Source organism: Tursiops truncatus, chromosome 2 (genome assembly GCF_011762595.2).
Source record: "Tursiops truncatus isolate mTurTru1 chromosome 2, mTurTru1.mat.Y, whole genome shotgun sequence".
Lineage (NCBI taxonomy): Eukaryota > Metazoa > Chordata > Mammalia > Artiodactyla > Delphinidae > Tursiops > Tursiops truncatus.
The window spans coordinates 171,481,989-171,504,060 of NC_047035.1; the positions used below are offsets into that span (position 1 = coordinate 171,481,989).

General features: G+C 44.2%; 1 protein-coding gene across 1 annotated transcript in view; it reads right to left on the minus strand.

Moving 5' to 3' along the window:
* Nucleotides 1–22,072, minus strand: part of ST8SIA6 (ST8 alpha-N-acetyl-neuraminide alpha-2,8-sialyltransferase 6) — a 150,350-nt gene that overhangs the window by 17,900 nt on the left and 110,378 nt on the right. Inside the window, exon 5 of the mRNA XM_019933513.2 lies at nt 3,002–3,146. Coding sequence (XP_019789072.1) covers nt 3,002–3,146 — 145 coding nt within the window. The remainder of the gene's footprint in view (nt 1–3,001; nt 3,147–22,072) is intronic.

Below are 22,072 nucleotides of genomic sequence, written 5' to 3' on the forward strand. Positions count from 1 at the left end.
TTCCCCTGTCTTCTACTGCAGACCTCGCCTAGAGGACCACTGCTTTCTGATGGGTGACGACTGGCCCAATGGCCACCTGGGTGCAACCCCCAGCACCACGCTGGAACCCAGCTGTACCAGCTTATGGGCACCAACTGGTAAATATTCAGGAATTTTGTGAGCCGACTGTGAAACCACTGGTAAATTACAATCGCCACGATGGGGATATTTACACTGCTATGAATCAGGGAACCCTCCTGCCCAGTGTACCAGCCCCACTGGCAACGCCCCAGGACCAGTGTGGTTCTGAGCTGCCCAACAGATCCTGAATCGCCCTGACTCCCGCGTGCTCCTGAATCTGCACTGGGAGATGCCAAACGAGTGACGAGAACTCTCTTTCAGCACGTCTGCGTTTGTCCATGAAAATGAAAACTCATGTTGCGCTGCTGGTGCGAGAAGCACTTTCCTGAGTCGTAACTTGTTAACACATGGAATCCATCCAAAAACCTTGCGAGCATTTTACAGATGGGAAAACGGAGGCATGAGTTTAAGGAAGGGCTAGAAAGCAGCAGAGCTGGGATTCAAACCCAGGCAGTCTGGTTCAGAGTCCATGGTCTTAACCACGACACATTATACAGGTGCTGTCTGTCATTCAAGGGGTGAAAGGTTAACTGAAGGATGTGCCTTATTTCCCTGCATAGATGTGGCCCCAGCAGAGTGTCTGGCTCTTTAATGAATGGTTCCCACAGACCCTGGGCTACTTCAAATCACTGAACTCCTAGCGCAAGATATTTTCAGACCGTGTTTACTAACCGATACCACAGTAAATTCTGAATTTTACAGACAGGGCAGAATGCAAATAGGCTCTTTATGGTACAATAGAAAAGATTACTGAGGGGAGCGTATCTCCAATTAAGCACTCAAAATAACGAACGTTTTTCTCTGGTTTCTTGGTCAACTGGGAGGAAAAAGTCCATATGCTTTGCTATCTTACGTTCAGTAAGAGTTCAAATAAATGACAATTCCAACGTTCCTTAAAATAAGGCTCCTAAGAAAAGGCAAATCTGGGCCACTTAACTGCCTGCTTGTTGCTAACTCTGGTTGAAAACCAGCTTCGTTGTTTTCCTTTCAAGTAACTAAGCAAACCTTCGGAGTAAGTGACTTCACACCATTTCATCCAAAGCATCTATTGCGATCTGCTCGCTGTGTGCCCCACAGAACAAAGCAGGGTTGGGGTGTGGGAAGCAACCTTGGATGCTGTGTCTGTGGAAGGGGATGTTGAAGAAACACAGAAAAGTGACCTCGCTTTGCAGCTGTTCCTGTATTAACTTCAGAATTTCCTCCCCCTAGTTTTAAAAAGTCAGTATTAATTTGGAAAGTGGATGCTGTTGCTAATTGCATCCAGAATTATCAAGCCTATGCTGCTAAGTTATTCTTTTCAAGGGGCCAAATCAGAAGCAAAAAAATACCTGCAGCTCCTCTGTTCTGACCAGCCTAAGGCAAGGACAACACTAGCAACAACGGCAAGGGTGAAAGAGTCGCTCTCTGTGGAACTCCCCAAGGTCTTCCCTGATAAGGGACAGAAATATTCTTTAGTTGCTATCTTTTCAGCTATTGGTAATTTCGGTGCATCACGAGGGGATTTTCAGAATGCCGTATGAGTTATTTTTTTGGTCCCCGTTCCCTTCAGGAAAATCTGCAATATTTTTTCTCTAACATTGTGTATTGATTTTTCGTTCATTCCCAGAAAATTATACTTCCTTTGAATTGTAATATTAAAAAAAAAATTGGAACAACTTACATGACAATAAAATAGTTGAAACAAGTCAAAGGTCCAGCAAAATGGAAATAATTGTAAGAACTGAATATTCTACAGTTGGTAAACAGCATATATAAAGCGATCCCATTTTGACCACTGACTTGGCCTAATTGCTTTACATCAAATAATAAAAAAGATGCCTGAGGGCTTCCCTGGTGGCGCAGTGGTTGAGAGTCCGCCTGCTGATACAGAAGACACGGGTTCGTGTTCCGGTCCGGGAAGATCCCACATGCCGCGGAGCGGCTGGGCCCATGAGCCATGGCCGCTGAGCCTGCGCATCCGGAGCCTGTGTTCCGCAACGGGAGAGGCCACAGCAGTGAGAGGCCCGCGTACCACCAAAAAAAAAAAAAAAGCCTGAGAGTGTAGTTCATCAGCAGTGGGATATTTTCAGGAGAAAAATTCCCCCCAAGTTTGGATTTATAGTGTAATGATACAGTATCATTACTCATTAGTTTAAATAACGAATATGTAATGAATGCATCTGTGCACTGGGGAATGCCCTAGGACCTTGGGATACATAAGAACACAGTAGATAAAAATCCCTGCCTTGTGGAGGTTATGTTTACGGACCGCAAATTCTTATGTATTTACTTCCCAAAGACTAGCCACATAAACCTACAGTTCTTTGTGAAGGGATTGATTTAGTCACGGAAACTGACAACTGGAGGAGTCTTATTGCAGGTGAAAAATGGGCATCTTCCCAAGCCCTGGTAATTACTATGCAGAAAGCCCAAGTACCTCATCTCATTCAAGGATGAGTCATGAAGACTCATGGGCTGGAAGAGCTTATCATTTAAGATATAAATACCATTCCCCACAGAGCCACAAGTATTCAAAACTGCCTTGGACTGCCATACGTATCTTACACAACACAACAGAGTGTGGCATTTTAATGAATTAACTGCTCCATTCTTATATCTTTTTTTTTTTTTTTTTTTTTTGCGGTACGCGGGCCTCTTACTGTTGTGGCCTCTCCAGTTGCGGAGCACAGGCTCCGGACGCACAGGCTCAACGGCCATGGCTCACGGGCCCAGCCGCTCCGCGGCATGTGGGATCTTCCCGGACGGCACGAACCCGTGTCCCCTGCATCGGCAGGCGGACTCTCAACCACTGCGCCACCAGGGAAGCCCCCATTCTTATATCTTAATCTGAGCCAACATTCACCTTAAATGTTGACACAAACCACAAGAAATTCTCACTCACCACTGGCAACATATCAAAAATGTTCTCTCTGATTTGGATTTTGCTTTTACTTTCCACCTCGTAACTCACGTTAGTCCCAACGGGAGTGTTATTTTGAGAAACAATGAAGTTTTGAACGGCATCACAACACGAAGCAAGTTCCACTCTGCAAAGCATAAGGATAAAAGTGAGTCAAGGAATAAGATTAAGAAACCCACAATAGAGACGACGATGGAAAATGCAGAAGAGGATTTTGCCATACTGACTTTCAGAGAGAAGATACCTCATTCGCAAAGATGACATTTTTATCTCATTCCATTCTAACTGTCCCTGGATGGTGCAAGAGTGCTGTGGTAGGACTAAATAGCAAAGAACATTAACGTACTTACACTCAGGTAGGGACCGAGTCACCCATAGGAAATACTGATTATATAATGGTTTAAATACAAAGACTTCTTTCTCATGATAATGTTGTAACAACAGAGAAAATGACAGAATACCTTCTAATTATTTTATTAAACAGTACAGAAACTAAATTAAGACCAGTGTCACAAATCATCACCAAAACAATATGTAATCATTTATTATGAGACAAGTTCAATGAAAAGAAGCATCATTCAACACAGTGATTTTTTTTGAGCTTCACTGAGGTATAATTCACAAATACGTATGGGGAATTCCCTGGTGGTCCAGTGGTTAGGACTCTGCGCTTCCTAACAGGGGGTCTGGGGTTCTATCCCTGGTCGGGGAACTAAGATCCCATAAGCCTCGTGGTGCGGGCAAAAAAAAAAATTCACAAATTGTTTATGTTCATGGTTTAATATGCATACATCCTATGCAATCATCACCATACCAAGCTAATCAACATGTCCATCACCTCGCATAGTTATCTTTTTTCTTTTTCTTCTTTTTATAGTAAGAATTGAGATTTACCCTCTTAGCAAATTTCAAGTATGCAATACAGTACTGCTAACGACAACTACACTGCTGTACTTTAAGGACCGAATTTTTAAATGACGTGAATTTAAAGTTGCCATTCTTTACAGAAAGCCCAGAAAAATGTAATTTAGTACGGAACTCTATTTCCAAACTATTCCTATGGAGTGAAACCTTATTGTCAGAATGCAGACCCAGAAAGGTCCTGCCAGGGGTTGTTGGAATTTGCCCCCAACCTCTGGCAGGTGAATTCAGAACCACTCAGAATGTATATTTTGCTTATGTAATTCTCCAGGGGTGTAGACTCCATAGCGTCTCTTGATAATTATTCCACAGTTTAATCAACCTGGAAGTCAAGAGACTCTTTGATTTGCACAACTGAACTCTCTTCACTTAAATCCACCTCCCTGGTTAGTTGTTCATAGAATCGCTCCATAAAAAACACTTAATGTAATTGAAAGTGGTAATCATCAAGCACAACTTGAACCTTTTCAATTTTGAAGCATTTAGAGAATTTCCTCTTCTCTCAGATTTTCTCCATAAGACCAGTTTTTTCATTAAGGTCACCTTGTTCATCTTTAAACCTTTACTAATTTCTCCATTTTACTTAAAAATATATATTAAAGTTGGATCCCACCATAGCACAAGGAACAGTGACTTTTCAGCAGACAGAGCTGCCTGTGGTCAGTACTGATACCCTATTCCTAACTGGTCCTTTCCCATCGCATATTTTTTTTTATTGGTTTTTGGTCCTGAAGGGTATCCTTTTATACATGTTCCCACTGAATTTGGTTCTTCTGAAAGAATACAATGCTCTAGGCTGTCATAGTCATTTTGAATTATATTCCAGTCTCCATGAATGCCAGTAATTCTCAGGGTATGAAAAGTCAGTGCTGTGATATTTGTACCCTAAAAATCAAGATTTTCAAATTAGTTCATATCAGTTAGCTGATATTATTAAAATAGTACATTCTTACTTGAATTCTATCACCTGCTTATTATTTCTCTTTGTATTTCAGAACCTACCATTTCTAATAGCTCATGGAGACCAGACCAACAAAAGAACAAATTGAAAATGAAATGATGTGTAGTCAAAAACATGATACTAAGTATTTGAAATTAGAAATTTAATTTCATAACAATTCATGTGACATATTGCAAACTCAGAAATCCTTATGTGTTTCTAATTTTACATGTCTCTTTTATGCAGCATGTTGAGAAAGGCAATGGAATAGATTCTCATTTACCTTTTACAAGTAACTTAATTTCTCTAAGGATATTTGGTGCTTGAAAGAATATTGCATCACACAAAAAAACCACTAAGCAGGGCTTCCCTGGTGGTGCAGGGGTTTAGAATCTGGCTGCCAATGCAGGGGACACAGGTTCAAGCCCTGGTCCGGGAAGATGCCACATGCCACGGAGCAACTAAGTCTGTGCACCACAACTACTAAGCCTGCGCTCTAGAGCCCGTGAGCCACAGCTACTGAGCCCGCGCGCCACAACTACTGAAGCCCGCGCACCTAGAGCCCATGCTCCGCAACAAGAGAAGCCACCGCAATGAGAAGCCCGCGCACCGCAACGAAGAGCAGCCCCCGCTCGCCGCAACTAGAGAAAGCCCGTGCGAGCAACGAAGACCCAACGCAGCCAAAAATAAATAAAAATTTAAAAATGCAATTATCAAAAAAAAAAAACCACTAAGCAAAGTACCGTTTGTGGGTTTTTAAACAGTTTTCTTTCTGGGGGTTCCCTGGTGGTCTAGTGGGTCGGATCCGGGGCTTTCACTGCTGTGGCCCCGGCTTCAGTCCCTGGGCAGGGAACTGAGATGCTGCAAGCTGTGCAGCGTGGCCAAAATTTTTTTTAAAAATTGTTTTTTTCTGAAATTATTTTCAATTATTATATTATAAAATTTTCAAACCCTCAGGAAAGTTGAAAGAATTGGACAAGAGCATTTGAATAATGACCAGCTAGACTCTACAAGTAATTTTTTACTATATTTGCCTTGTTGTATATTAATCCATCAATCCATTTTTGTTGTTATAGTTATTGCAATTCAACATAAACGACAGGTGTCAGTACACCTCACCCCTAAATACTTCAGCATGTTTATCACTATTTTGTATTTTGCGGTAGAATTTACATACAATAAAACCCCAAGTGCATTCAGTGAGTTTTGAGAAGTGCATATACCCCTGTAACCCAATCCCCTGTCAAGATACAGAATATTACCAACCCCACCAGATAATTCCCTCAAATTCTTTCCCAGTCCACCTCCAGCCAACCCCCACCTCAAGGCAACCACTTTTGTGATTATTTTTTACCAAACATTAGTATTGCCTGTTCCAGAATCTATATAAACATATACATAAATCTATATAAATATAAATCTATATAAATCATATTAATGCAACATTGTAAATCAGCTATACTCCAATAAAAATGTTTTTAAAAATTTAATTAATTTTTAAAAAAAGAATCATACTGTATATACGCTTTTGTGTAAGGCTTCTTGCACTTGGCATAAATGTTTTTGCAATTCATGTATGTTGCCATGTGTGTCAGTAATTTATCCCTTTTTATTGCTAGAGTAGTGTTGCACTGTCTGAATGTACCAGAATTGATTTAGCCTCCCCCCTGCACTTTTTTTTTTTTTTCAGTACGTGGGCCTCTCACTGTTGTGGCCTCTCCCGTTGCGGAGCACAGGCTCTGGACGCGCAGGCTCAGCGGCCATGGCTCACGGGCCCAGCCACTCTGTGGCATGGGGGATCTTCCCGGACCGGGGTACGAACCCGTGTCCGCTGCATCGGCAGGCGGACTCTTAACCGCTGCGCCACCAGAGAAGCCCCCCCACCCTGCACTTTTAAAGAAATCACTATCAAAAATCAATGTTAAATACCTAATCACTCCTAATAACATCCCAGGAAAAACATCGGAATAATTATCCAAAATGTCATTTCTGCAGCCTATGTTGGGTCACTGACTAATGGGACATTTTAAGCCTTTATAGTTAGTGGCAGAATTATAAATTTATGCTCTTTGTCATTTCCCAGGTCATCTGCAGTAAAGATCCCCATAATAGCCAGTGTTAGTATAGAGCTGAGATGCTTAGAACAAAACAAAATGGAATTTATTTCTATTATTCCATTTCCCATCATCCCTAAAAACAGAGTCAGTTCTAACCCTTGGTGACTCCAAAGTCAACCAGATGTGCTCACAATGATGGGCATGGCAATTTCCCCCTTCTTGTGTAAAAAGAGCAAGAGACATTAAGAAATGAAGGACACTTGGTATTCACTAGATGTGATAGTGAATTTCACTTGTCAACTGAGCCAAGTCAATGCCCAGAGAGCTGGTAAAACTATTCTTGGGGTGTCTGTGACGATGTTTCAGGAAGGATTAGCATTTGAATTGGTAGATGGAGTCAAAAAGCTCACCCTTTCCAAAGCATAGCAAATATCCAACCAGACCAGCATTCACAAACCTCACCCTGGTAAAGCACTGTACGCTCTCCAGAGCATTTCCACACCTATTATGACATCTGATGCCCACAACAACCAGGGAGAGAGAAAATACAATTATTCCCATTTTATTTATTTTTTAAAGTAGTAAGTAGTCTTATTTATTTATTTTTGGCTGCGTTGGGTCTTTGTTGCTGTGCAAGGGCTTTCTCTAGTTGTGGTGAGCGGGGGCTACTCTACATTGCGGTGCTCAGGCTTCTCGTCGCGGTGGTTTCTCTTGTTGCGGAGCACGGGCTCTAGGTGCACAGGCTTCAGTAGTTGCGGCGTGTGGGCTCAGTAGTTGTGGCTCGCGTGCTCCAGAGCGCAGGCTCAGCAGTTGTGGTGCACGGGCTCAGTTGCTCCGCGGCATGTGGGATCTTCCCGGACCAGGGCTCGAACCCGTTTTCCCCTGCATTGGCAGGTGGATTCTTAGCCACTGCGCCACCAGGGAAGCCCCCATTCCCGTTTTAGAGATGAGAAAACTGGAGTTGAGAAAGTGTATGGGTTAGAACCAAGGCGCCCAGGTTGTTCGTGACTCCAGCTTATATCTTTTGACATTCACTTCTTTGCAGTTTACACTAGAGTATCCTGGGTGGGTAATGCTGTCATTTGAGCTTCCTCCTTTGGGATGCTTTCCATAATGGCACCAAACAACATAGCAGTTCCCAAAAGTATGCTGGTAGCACCCCATTGACAGCTTGTCCAGACATATCTCAAAGGCTGCAAAAAATTTTACATGTGAATATTCCAAACCCTCTATATAACTGAGACATTCAAGGCTCTTATTTTACATGGAGGGTTACATGATTCCCGATGGATGGGATCGAGGTTGTCAAGTGGTCCAGACAATGTGTCCTAGGATTTAATGGAGCAGAAACCCCTGGTTTACTGATGATCTAACCCTTGCTGTGTCACACCTTCAGCAACTTCCTCTATGCAATCCAGTTCCAAAAGGAAATCTAGTCCCTTCCACCCCCCCAGAAATGAATGGGGACTCTCTGTACTGCATTGATTTCCAGAGCCGGAAAGAGTTCACATTCTTTCAAAAGTGCTTAACTCTCAAGAAGTAGGTGGGAGTGAAGTGAGAGTGGCATGGACATATATACACTACCGAACGTAAAATACCTGGCTGGTGGGAAGCAGCCGCATAGCACAGGGAGATCGGCTCGGTGCTTTGTGACCACCTAGAGGGGTGGGATAGGGAGGGTGGGAGGGAGGCTCAAGAGGGAGGGGATATGGGGACATGTGTATGCATATGGCTGATTCATTTTGCTGTGCAACAGAAACTAACACAGTATTGTGAAGCAATTATACTCCAATAAAGATCTATTTAAAAAAAAAGTAGGTTGGTCCTGGGAGAATCTGGCTTAATACTTTTAGCCCTGATCTATAAAGACAGAATCTGAAGATGTCCAAAGTCATCTTTGCATCACAGTTGGTCTAACGAAGTACTTTTGAGAGAGATTTTTGTTCACACGGTAGAAATTCGTTTTTCTTTGCCACCCTAGGTGCTGAGTGCTTCCTCGGTTTTTATCTTTGCTTTTTTGTTTTTGTTTTGTTTCTTTTCTTTCTGATTCATTTCAAGTCCCAGGTCAAAATTCTTCTTCAGTTCTGAGCGGGATGCTTCCTGGATTTCCATGAAATGTGAAGGACGGCTTAAGGCTTGCAGTGCACAAGACACCTCAGGACACTCTGAATACTAACCGCCTAAGCGTCCCAGCCCGGGGCTCACAGGCCTCTCTCCTGTTTATCAAACTCCAGAGACTCCCTACTGAGTCTGGGGCAGTCAGGGTGCGGCAGAGGCTAAAGGCACTTTCCAAGTATTACTAAAGAGCTGCCTTGTTTCTGGCACCCATTCCCTAAGGTTCTAATGAGGGTCCCAGGAAAAGGGGTTTTATAGATCTTTTTTTTTTTTTTTTTTTTGCGGTACGCAGGCCTCTCACGGTTGTGGCCTCTCCCGTTGCGGAGCACAGGCTCCGGACGCGCAGGCTCAGCGGCCATGGCTCACGGGCCCAGCCGCTCCGTGGCATGTGGGATCTTCCCGGACCGGGGCATGAACCCGTGTCCCCTACATCGGCAGGCGGACTCTCAACCACTACGCCACCAGGGAAGCCCCGAAAAGGGGTTTTAAAACCTAAGCACCTGCACGAATTCGAAGGACTTACTTTACCCTCCTGTGTTTTCTAACGTGGCCACATTTCTCTTCTGTCACCAAAATCACAACATACCTGGGCCAAGCAATACACCCATCGCCTCTCTTCTGTGGACGCTCCCTTTTCTGCCCTTCTTCTGTCCCTACCCCACACTATATAATTTATTGATGGACCAATCATAACAACATCAAATATTTAGTGCCTTCTCGCTATGTGCTAAATATTTTACATATATTATCTCAGGCGATACAATAATCCTACAAAATAGGTTCCATTGATACTCACCTTCCAACTGAGGACAGCTCAGGCTTGTAAAAGGTAAGCCAGTCACATATCACACATGTATTCGCTCACCCATTCATTCATTCATTCATTCGCTCATATTTATTTAGCATGTAGGCAGGCACTGAGCACTGTGCCGTCTACACACGGGTGAATAAAATAAGCGCTGCCTCTGCTTTGTGCTGTTTATGATCTTAACAAGAAAAATGTCCTCGTTTGAGCCACCCTATCTCACTACCCAAAAGATTTTTACAGAATCTACAAGTTCAAAATTGAAAGCACACTTACAAAACACAAGAGGGTGCAATGGACTCAAAGGGCCCTTTCTATCGTGTAGGTGTTGATGTCACGTCATGTACAAGACCCCAGCCCAGCCTCCGTACACAGTCATCACGCCCCAGCGACCGTACTGGACTCTGTGTGAGTCCGTGTGTTTGCACGTGGGCCTGTGTGTGCAGCTCTGTGGTGTAGGGGCCGGGGGAAGGGAGGAGAGGAAGAATAATTTGGTGGTGGAAATTGAGAATAAGTCATCCCTGGACATAAGTCATTTAAGGAGTAAGATTCCCAGGTTTTAAATTGACTTGGTATAACTCAGCAGTGAACACTGGCTCACTAAAAAAGCCCACTGTGAACTGAACAATATAATAAAAGAATAGTGACCTGGGAGGAGAGGGGAGAGATGCCTTCTACTCCTTGATGCTCAAAGCCACACTCACTGTGCTTGGGTCTGGTGTAGAAACTCTGCTTCCAAAGGCACCTTGAGAAACCAGGGCCTGTCCGGAACTAATACTGTCCAGATGGGAGAAGAAGGGACTCAGTAGCTTTCTTCAAATACTGTACGGAGTTGGGAGGAATTAGATTCGTGTAACTTCGAGATACCGAACCAGGACTAAAGCATAGAACGATTCAGCCCGTAGTTACCCAACACCCACTGAGAAATGGCCATAGTTCAAGGTCATGAGCACTAAAACTTATAAATTCTTAAATGCAAATACGAGGAAAGCATGGATGGACCCTGCCCTCTGGGAGTTTACTTACGTCAGGAGAGACAGACACTAAATGTGACTGGTACTTCAATATAATTTCAACAGGATACAGATAGACATCAGAAGAGGCTGTGCTAAGCGCACAGAGGAAGGGCGCTTGAACCAGCCTGGGGGCAAGGGGAAGGTTCCAAGAAGGTGTTAGTACATGCCCAGCACATAGGGGTCACAGGATAAATGTGTGTTCAGTGAGTGAAGAAACCCACGTTTGGGGCAAGTCACTGGACAGTAAGGGAAGGAGACCAGAGGGAGGAAAGCCAACTGCTGTTAGAGTTCACCTAGTTAAAGACCGAGGGCTTCCCTGGTGGCGCAGTGGTTGAGAGTCCGCCTGCCGATGCAGGGGACATGGGTTCGTGCCCCGGTCCGGGAAGATCCCACATGCCACAGAGCGGCTGGGCCCGTCAGCCGTGGCCGCTGAGCCTGCGCGTCCGGAGCCTGTGCTCTGCAACGGGAGAGGCCACAGCAGTGAGAGGCCCGTGTACCGCAGGAAAAAAAAAAAAAAGAAAGACTGAAAGGGCCCACAGAAAGCAAGTGATGTGAGGGTGCAAAGGGTGGGGTGGGGGAGATGTGAGACCTACTGAGATCTACTGAGTAGGTGAAAGAACAAAGCGAAGAGATTAAAGTAAGGCTGCCGGGAGACAGAACCATGACTCCGTCACACGATGCTCTTGTCGGTCTCCCCCTAACCCTCAACATTCCCCAGTGGAATTCACTCATTTCACAACTATTCATCGAGAGCATCCTGTGTTTCAGGCACCGTGCTAGACCCTGGGAACACCTCAAGGAATAAAAGAGACTCTGTCCCTGCTGTCATCTGGAACTTGGAGCAGCACAGAAGTAGAACCTGGAAGAAGCCTTCCGGGCAAAGCAATGAAGGTGATGAACAGTTGCTTACCTCTGTTCAAGAGGGGGGTCTTTTTTGTATTAAGTGTCACTGAATTGCAAGGAAAGTCTGTCCTCAGAAGGTTGTATAAGCAAAGGACAATGTAATGCCCCCTCTGGAGAGCAAGGAAAATATCGTATTCCTAAGCTTCTAAATTCCTGAAAAAGAATGGAAAGCTATTTAATCAATGCAGACAATATTTTTCAATTTTCAGTTCTCCTGTGACAGGTGACTGCAGAAGAGAGGGAGCCAGGTTAATGAGAAAGAGGAAACTAAAGCCAAGGGAAAAAGAGAAAGACATGGACAGAGCATGAGACCAAGAAGGAAAAGAAAAGAGACAGACACATACACGTGAAATCCAGGGAAAGCAGAGGAGAGGAAGACAGAAAGTGAGAGACAGTCACGTGCCAACAACCAGAACATCAAGACCCGTAAGGATCCAGAGAGCAACGTGCTCACGTGATCACGCAGAAACCCGGGTTCACAGACAGCACATTCGGCAGAAGAGGGGTCAGAAGGAGCCACAAGATAGAGGCCCCGACAGGAACATAAAAAGCGAAACGTGAGTTTGTGGCTCAAGAATATTCCTGCGTAAATGATAGTAAACACGTGCATGGTGCCCACTGTGTCCCAGACATTCTTTTTTTTGGGGGGGGGGGCTTCTATTGTTTTATTGATTTACAATGTTGTGTTAGTTTCAGGTGTACAGCAAAGTGAATCAGTTACACATATACCTGTATCCCCTCTTTTTTAGATCTCTTCCCATATAGGCCATTACAGACTATTGAGTAGAGTTCCCTGTGCTATACTGTAGGTCCTTGTTGTTTATCTATTTTATGTATAGTAGCGTGTATACGTCAATCCCAATCTCCCAATTTATCCCTTCCCCCATCCCCCCCTGGTAACCATAAAATTCTTTTCTACATCTGTGACTCTATTTCTGTCCCAGACATTCTTTGAAGCACTTTACATAGTAACTTATAAAATCCTCATCAAGGTGCCATGAGGCGAACACTATGATCATCACTACTTTTTATTCTTATTTTTCAGATGTGGAAACTGAGACACAGAGAGGCTAAGCTACTTGCCTGAGGTCACACAGCTGGTAACTGGTGACTGAGATTTGAACCTAAGTCTTAATGTCTGTGTGCCTTATTCTCTCACTAAATGTCACCTTATTATACACAAATAAACCATAAAGGAGACACACAGAGGGAATAAAGCCACTGACACAGCCCACACAGCCACTGTCACAGACATGTAGATAAATTCCATGACCTTCATGGGAATATACAACTCAAGATGTTTTGTAAACTGTGATTAAATATTTTTAAACTGTGCTGAATTTCCACAACTATGCAAAAAAAAATGAAACAGCATCCAATTCCCTTCCTCAGGGGCAAACCCAGCTGGATACATGTTAAAGCACTGAGGGTTGGGAACTGGGGTCCATGGAGTCAAGGCCAAGGTCAAAATTTCTGCCCAGGCAACAGACTGCTTAGGGCTGGGAACCAAAACAGAACTGCTAAGACAATGGCAGGGTCTGACACTAAAGAGGACAGATATGAACAGCCAATACCAAGAGGGTAGAGTCAGGAATCAAGTTTAGTGACATGGAACAGTGTTTAGGGTAAACTGAAGATTTCATTCATTCACAGGTATATTTATTTAGCAAATCAAGCTCTGAGTACTGTTCTCAGTACCAGGGATATAACAGAGAAAAGAGTAAATGCCCACGAAGAGCTTGTAATCTAGTGGGACAGAGATGATAGCAAACAATGACAGCATCGTGACATTAGTCCTGTGACGAGGGCAGCAGAGGGTCAGGAGCTGGGATAGGCCAAGCCAGGCCTGCCGCGTACCACTGATGCCAGGCCTGCCGCGTACCACTGATGCCAGGCCTGCCGCGTACCACTGATGCCAGGCCTGCCGCATACCACTGATGCCAGGCCTGCCGTGTACCACTGATGCGTAAGAAAAGGAACCCGGAAGGGTGAGACTGTAGGCCAACGGAACCTCCATTTGTGACAACAGCGTGAACCTGAGACTGGCACGCTGTCAGTGTAAGGTAGGGAGCCCACAGTTTGTGGTGTGAGCTTACTCACCGCCCAAGGGTTGTATAAACTACAAGAACTTTAGGGGCTGCTCTGAGTGGGACAATCCGCTCACCTGAATCCCCTAACCTGGTGTTTACATTTTGCTGATTCAGTAATAAAGCAAAGTGAAAGCAAGTCTAACTGAGTCCAAGTCCACATTCAGGCAAAACCAAGATCTGGGCCGACCCTGCGGACGGGAGCCCAGGGGAAGGTGTTCCATTTGAACCTGGGGCGTCAGGACTCAGCGCCCCTAGAAGAAGCAAAGTTTAAGCTGAGAACCAAAAGGTGAATAAAGGGAGCCAGGTAAGGCAAGAGAAAGAGAGGGAGGAAGACACTGAGAAACAGAAAACAGGGAGTGTGCAAGCTGGGAGAAGAGAGAACGTGGGACGCGCAAAATGTTGAAAGGAACTCTGTCTGGCCTGGTGGGTGGTGTACTAGGCGGGCAACGCTGCAGAACTGCACCATGACAAGTCTTAGAAGCAAGACGGGGCGAACAACTCAGCTTCCTCCTGTGGGAAAGGACGAGTCAGGGAAGGCCTAGTTACGGCAGCGTTACAATGAGATTTTAGGGTGTGTGCCCTGGCTTCAGTGGGAAGGACAGATGGGGGGGTTTGAATAAGCCGGTACCATCAGTTGGGAGGATACAGCAGTGACCCAGTATCAGAGATGGTCTCCAAAGATGCCCGCTACCTCCTCCTCCTCTCCCCACGCACGCGAGGTGTTCCTCACGTCAAGAAGTAAAACCTAAAGCTCCTTCCCTTGAATCTGGGCTGAACTTTGTGACCCGTGACCGAGACAACGCAGCACAAGTGGCATCCTGGGTCATAAAAGTCCTGGGGCTTCTGCCTGAGTCTCTTGGAACATTCACTCTCTGGACAGGGAATCCAGCCACCACGCTGTAAGACGCGTAAGTCACACGCAGAGGCTCCCTTGCAGGTGCTGTCGCTGGCCGCCCGACCTGAGCTCCTACAAAAGCCAATGTCAACTGCCGGCCGTGGGAGGGAGCCATCCTGGAGGTCCAGTCCAGCCCCCCACTGGACTACAAACCATATGAAAGCCCCTGATGAAGAGGCCCCCAGTTCAGCCCAGTCAGCCAGTAGAACTGTGAGAGAATATGAAATCATTGCGTTTGTCATCAAGTTGTTTTTTTTTTGGACGTGCATGTGGGATCTTAGTTCCTTGACCGGGGATCGAACCCGTGCCCCCCTGCAGTGGAAGCGCAGAGTCTTACCCACTGGACTGCCAGGGAAGTCCCAAATCATCAGGTTTTGGGGCAGTTTATTAGGCAGCAACAGATAACCAGAACACCAGTTAATAACTAGGTAACAGTTAAGAGATAATTAGAGCAGCTCTATCAGTTAGGGCTCTCCAGAGAAACAGAACCAGGAGTCTATCAATACTGATGTCTGTCTGTCTACCTATCTAGATTTATTTTAGTGAATTGGCCCACACAGTCAGGGGAGCTGGCAGGTCTAAAATCTGCAGGGCAGGCGGGCAGGATGGCAACTCGGCAGGAGGTGATGCTGCAGTCTTGAAGCAGAATCTCTTCTCTTCTGGGAAACCGCACTTTTTGCCCTAAAGGACCTCAGTTGATTGGAGGAGGCCCACGTACATTGTCAAGGGTCATCGTCTTAACTTCAAGTCAACTGAGGGTAGATGTAAGTCACACCCTCACGGCAATGCCTAGACTCACGTGTGATTACATAACTGGGCACTACAGCCTAGTCAAGGGGACACAGAAAATTAACCAGCCCGGTAATTCAGCCCCAAGTTCTGGTGGAGGAGAGAGAGGAGATGGCTTTGCGACATGCTTAGGATGTGAAACCGTGAAAGTTTGGTGATGAACGGCAAATGGGCACTGAAGGGAAGATGTCAAGGCTGATGGGGGCCACTGGGAGGGGGCGATGCCTTTCCCGACACAGGGAGCAGCTTAAACAAAAGCAAGATGGGGGGATGGCCTTTGCATCATGCGGTATTGTAGTAACCTGTCGTTGTTTTCACTCATCCCAGGTCTCATAAGGAGAGAATCAGATCACATGGCAGGCAGCAGTGGAATGAGAAGTTAGATTGTGAAGAAGGAGGGTTGCAAAGCCTTTGAAAACAGAAGAGAGACTCAGTCGTCTGGCTGGTCCAGAGGCCGTTCTGAATGAGCACAAAGCTATGACCAAATGAACTTGCCCAAGTCTCTCCCAGGGCCCCATCGCGGGACTGGCTCCTGACTTTCAAACATTGTTCCATTAACGTTAACAGCCAATTACGTAAGTGTGGAAAACACAAGTTCCAAAAATACAGAATCAGCTGTTAAGGTGAATGTTAAGATTTTGGAATATATTTTACTTTGCAGACCAAAAAAGAAAAAACAAGAAAAACTCCAGGTCGGAGTCATTATTACTCAGTGTGTGAAGAAAATGCAAATAAGCCATTCGTTTCTACTTCTATTTAGTTAGATATTTGGGAGGGAAAAAAGAGGAGTAAGAAACTTTTTTTTCCTTTTTGCAGACACCGTCTGGCAATGTATTTAAGATCCCGGAGTAACACTCTGAACCCTACGAAGACAGAGTTTTAGCGTTACAAGGCTGAATCGATCTCACGCGTAATTGCACCAGCGTGCTGGTCTGTGAAGCATTTCCTCAGGAAACTGTTGCCCGTATATTTTGTGTTGACACTACTTTCTTTTATAAAAGGTCCCATTATTTCATGACCTTTAAACTGACCAAGTCCTAATCGTGTGCTTCAGTGACAAGCGATGCGTGTGTCTGGCAAAGGGCTCCTTCTGTGCTAGGGATGGGAGTCGCCGTCCTGCACACATGGAGGGACAGGTAGGAGGCCGGTTCTGACCATCATCATTTCTGAGCCTGACTCACGTGGACAAATGGGCCACAAGGGCTCCCAGCAGCCACCACAGTGGCTCACCTCTCAGGCACTCTTCCAGGTCAGCCCCTATGGCTCACTGAGGAATTCACCATCTTCTGCTTTTTTTGGCTACAGCCCCAAGCTCAGCTTCTGTGTCTGCCTGGCCTCCGGGACCTGGGCACTTATTTTCTTGCTTTTGGCCTCTGGTTTCCCTCCACATCCTGACTTTTCATCTCTGCCCTCAGGCTTTGCCCAATAGATAAGGCATCCTACCCTGAACTTGCCAGGGTAGGATTAGGGTTAGCGTTACGGTTAGGGTTTTGTCCCCATTGAGGGGCTAAGTAATCTGGGGAAAGAACGGGATGCAGAACTCTGTGCACTGCCTAGAATTAGGCTGGTTAATTTTCAGGCAACTCAGAGTCATTCCTTGTTGGACCTCTGAAGCGTGTTGCCAAACACGATTTGACCGGCCGTCTTGAAAGGGAGGGACAAGCCACAGACAGTTCCTATAAAGGTAAGTCCTTTTCTACTGCAGACGGTGCACAGGAAGACTGCAACCTACTATTTTTAGTAAAATATTCATTGTAAGCTAGGAAAATGATATTAAACTGACAATAATAATAATAGTGATCAAGTATTGAGACTTTAACATATAACGGACTCTGTACTGAACATTCTATGTATTGAAAATTCATAAAAACTCATGAAAGAAGGTATTACTCATCTTTATCAAACTGATAAAGAGACGGGCCGGGAGAAGTGACTTAACCTAATAAGAACGATAATGAGGCTACAAATAACCGACTGCCCAGGTGCCTCTTGTCCAAGGTAAAAATGGTCCCTAGTGGGAACTCAGCATTCACAGGGAGATCAAATATAACATAAAATCAATGACTATGGAAAACAAACAAAAGGTCAATCAAATAAGACACATGAAGCCAATGGGAAGCTCAGTCCCAGAAACCTGAGTATACTTTCCAACTCCTGGTTCCTATACTGAGGCCTGACTCATTTTAGAACCATCTAGAAAGATTCGTGGTTCTTCCTGATGAAAGTGTTTTCCCATCAATATTTTGCACTCTATAGAATACGTGGATCACAGGTAACCAGGGCTGTAAATTAATCCCACACACAAAATTCCAATCCATACTTGTGATCAGTGTTCTGAAGGAGAATCTCTTCACAGGACAGCAGCAATGACTTCATCAGGGTGTTCAGGGAAGGCCTTCCTGAACAAGAGATGATGGATGTGGGATCTGAAAGGTTGGTGCACATGAACAGGGGCATGGGGGGCAGAAGGGACAGAGCTGTCAAGCCTCCGGGGCTGAAGCAAGTATCGGACATTTGATGAGACAGAAGACGAACGCAATGGAGCAAAAAGAGCCAGGCGGGGTGTGTGGTGCGAGGTGAGGCTGGAAAAGTAGGTAGTGGCCAGGAAATACAGGGCCTTAAGGGAGTTTAAGTCTCAGTTTTGAATGCATCCCCCCCCCAGCCCCGCAAAACAACAACCACACCCAGCAGATTCCAAACAGGTTGGGGCAGGGGTAGGCTTGGCGGAAGTGAGTTGTGACCCCCCCGTCATCACCCAATTTCCATTAAAAAAAAACCATCCAAAGAAGACGTGGTACATATATACAATGGAATACTACTCGGCCATAAAAAAGAACGAAATCATGCCATTTGCAGCCACATGGATGGACCAAGAGACTGTCATACTAAGTGAAGTAAGTCAGAGGAAGACAAATACCATATGATATCACTCACATGTGGAATCTAATTTTTAAAAAATGATACAAATGAGCTTATTTATAAAACAGACTCACAGATTTCAAAAACAAACATACGGTTACCAAAGGGGAAAGGTGGTGGGGAGGGATAAATTAGGAGCCTGGGACTAACATACACACACCACTATATATAAGATATATAACCAACAAGGACCTACTGTAGAGCACAGGGAACTCTACTCAATATTCTGTAATAACCTATGTGGGTAAAGAATCTGAAAAAGAAAGAATATATGTATAACTGAATCATTTTGCTGTACATCCAAACCTAACACAACATTGTAAATCAACCACACTCCAATAAAACTTTGTGAAAAAGCCATCCAGCTATTGTATGGAGAACGGAGGAGAAGGGTACCAGCACGATGGACGATGACCCTTGTGAAGGTCACTGCAGTAATCGAAAGGAGAAATAGCGAAGAAGCAGAGTCCTCCCGACCACAGTCAGCCATAGAGTGTCTCCTATGCACCAGCAAAGATTCCCATATTCTACAGAGACATTTCTAAAATACAAACAGGACTCGAGGATGGATTGATATGGGGATGAGTTCTTATGGATGAACCAAAAGAACAAATGGAGCAACACAGAAACCCAGGGTGAGAATCTTTCAAGGAGCGAGGAATGGTTTCTCATTTCCAGATCCTGGTAAGAGGTGAGAGCTCAAACAAAACGGGAAGGGAAAATGCCTTTTGGATTTAGCATGTGGGGTCACTGCTGACATAGGTGAAATGTTGTCGTTAAGGATGTGGGTGGAAGACAGAGTGAGTACAGACAACTCTTTCCAGGGTTCGGTTATGCAGTGGAGAAGGGGCTTTGGGTAAGAAGTGAAATGAAAACTCAAATCAAGATGGCAGGTCAAAATACCGTGATTTTAGAATCAACTGGCTCACAATGAATATACGTTTCACACTAAAAACATAGATTGGTTTTGCTGTTGTTGTTTTTTTTTTTCCTTTTTTTATTTCTTGGCTGCATGCGGCATGTGGGATCTTAGTTCCCCGACCAGGGATCCAACCCACGCCCCCTGCACTGGAAGCGTGGAGTCAACCACTGGACCGCCAGGGAAGTCCAAAAAACAGACTGCTTTTAAAGAATACAATGATCTAAGAATTCCAGGGCTTCGCAGGGATTCAAAAGGCACGAAAACATTCTGTTTCAGCCCCAACAGATCAGAAGAACTAAGGGCTTCAAACAGACACTACCTCTTTTAGCAATATGCCTATACCTAAATTAAAACAGAACCACCTGTGAGATTGAACTAGCCTCCCAGACCACTGGGAGAAATTCCAGCAACCCACCGTGGATCTGTTATTAGTTTGTGGGATTATCCGGTTGGCATCACACTGAAAGATAGGATGGGAGAATTGACAGTCCTCCCTGATTCAGGTTAATTCATGGTACTAATCACACAGAGTGTTACTTTCCAGTTCTTGGCTCTCTCACAAAAGTAGGACGGCAGAATGGCCTAGACATTTGGAATTAGAAAGTCAGACATTGGTGACTGTCCTTAACGAATCCAGTTAGATACAGAATGGGAGGCATGGCATTCAAAAAATCCACCCATTCATCATTCACATCGTCACATGAATTAGTACGTCCCATGGCAGGGGTGGTCTGGTACAGAGAAAGTGGAGTTTTGAGGAAGGATGAGGGAGAAAACATTTGGGAACGTGGAAACCTGACATCCCATTGTGTCTCCGGACCCTGAGGCATCGCAATGAGAAGCAAGAGAGAAATGAGGAAGGAACTGGGATAATTTACAGAAGATCAAAAAGGCGGGCTGGAAGGAAGCCCAGGCACCCGACCCAGAGCTGGCTGTTCAATACGTTTTGAAATATACAATAAATGGACAGTTTCACACACGTCACAATTTTAGCTTTACCTCAACCCACTCAAGGTTCTGCTTCATAACCCGGCAGCCATAGGAAGATCCAAGAGGGTGTGTGATTCCCTGTTCAATGTGGGATTCACACAGGTTTCAGGTTAAGGAAGAGAACGAATAAAGACCAAATTCCATCCGCATCTCAGATGACTGAGTTTTCCCCTTATATGTGTACAATGATATTTTGACGTTTATGAAAGATCAGCTCATCTATTTGAGTAGAATATAAGTAAAACAAGGTAACTAGAATATGAAAGACTATGACTGTCAAAGCAAAGGACAGGAACTCCACTGAAATGTTAACTCAGAAGTGAAGGAGATAATGTTGAAACACTGGAAAAAGACCTCTACGTACACAGGGACACTGCACCAGTGTTTAAACAATGTAATGTACCAATGAAGATACCCCAAGCAACGTAACAGGGAGCAGAGGGCTTGAAAGGCAGGGCGGTCTAGAAGAAGACTTCTCCGACCTAGGAGCATAAAGCAATATGGTTAATACCGAGTACAACTTGGGAGATACGTTTTTGAAATAAAATTCAGAAGATCAGTGAATCCCATGTGGTTTGATGCATTTTTATGGCGACGTTTATATTCTGTAGACTAAGACAGGAACTAGTCCCTAAATGTACAGAGACAGTTTCTATTATTAAATACAGCAGGTGTAATGACATGGTGTGGTTTTGTTGCTTTTCTATATGCACAGGCAGGCTGTATGGCATGACAAATAGAAAATGATATGACAGAATATTAACACTGAAAAATGGTCTCGAGGCAGAGGAAACGAGGGAAAGAAGCTTTTTCAATCTGACAGCTGACCCAAAACACCTACCACAAAGTGCAAACATCTTGTTAAATTTTTTAAAAAATATGTATTGCTTTGAGCTGTCATCAGAGTCACCCTGCATGAATCGTAAGCAGCAGACAATTTAAAGGGTACGAGGAGGTTCAGAAAAATGAACATGGTTTTGTATAATCAAAAGAAGCCCCTGATAGAGATGACTTTTGCTTTTCTCCAAGAAATCTATGCTACAAGACAAAATGTCTGGGACTTAATAATGTGTTGACTGAATGAAAAAAAAAAAAGGGAGTAAGCTCACCACATGCTATCCGAAATCAAACATAGCTATTGCTTCTGGAGACATATTTTAGAAAATAGTTGAAAACTTTGTTGGTCAAACTAAGTTTGGTTGCTCAGTTTTACGATTTCTTGAAAAATATTGATTAAGTTATCCATCTATTTATTTGCAGAATTTATAGCCTTTCACATAGCTAAATCATCAAACATGTAAGTGTCACATAGTAAAAAAATTAACGTATGTGATATGTAGTCTGTGAGTTTCTTTTGTTTAACACTGTATTTTGTCCAAGGAGCTCAAATAAAAATGAAAGCAACACATTGGCTGTTATTTTAGAAATATCAAAGAATCTACTAAGAGAGCAATGGAATCTTATATCCAACACAAAGAAAGACAAAGTTACTTTCAAGAAATTTTAATCGAACGAAACCTGAGGGGATAATTTGAGATTTATTAAAATTGCTACCATGTAATAGATATCTGTAACAAAGTAATCAGGTACAAAATACCTGTTTTACAAGTAATTTGAAACGCATCTCATTTGCATGAGCCTTAAAATAAACATGTGCCTTTATACAACAGCACCATTTTCTGCCGCTATGT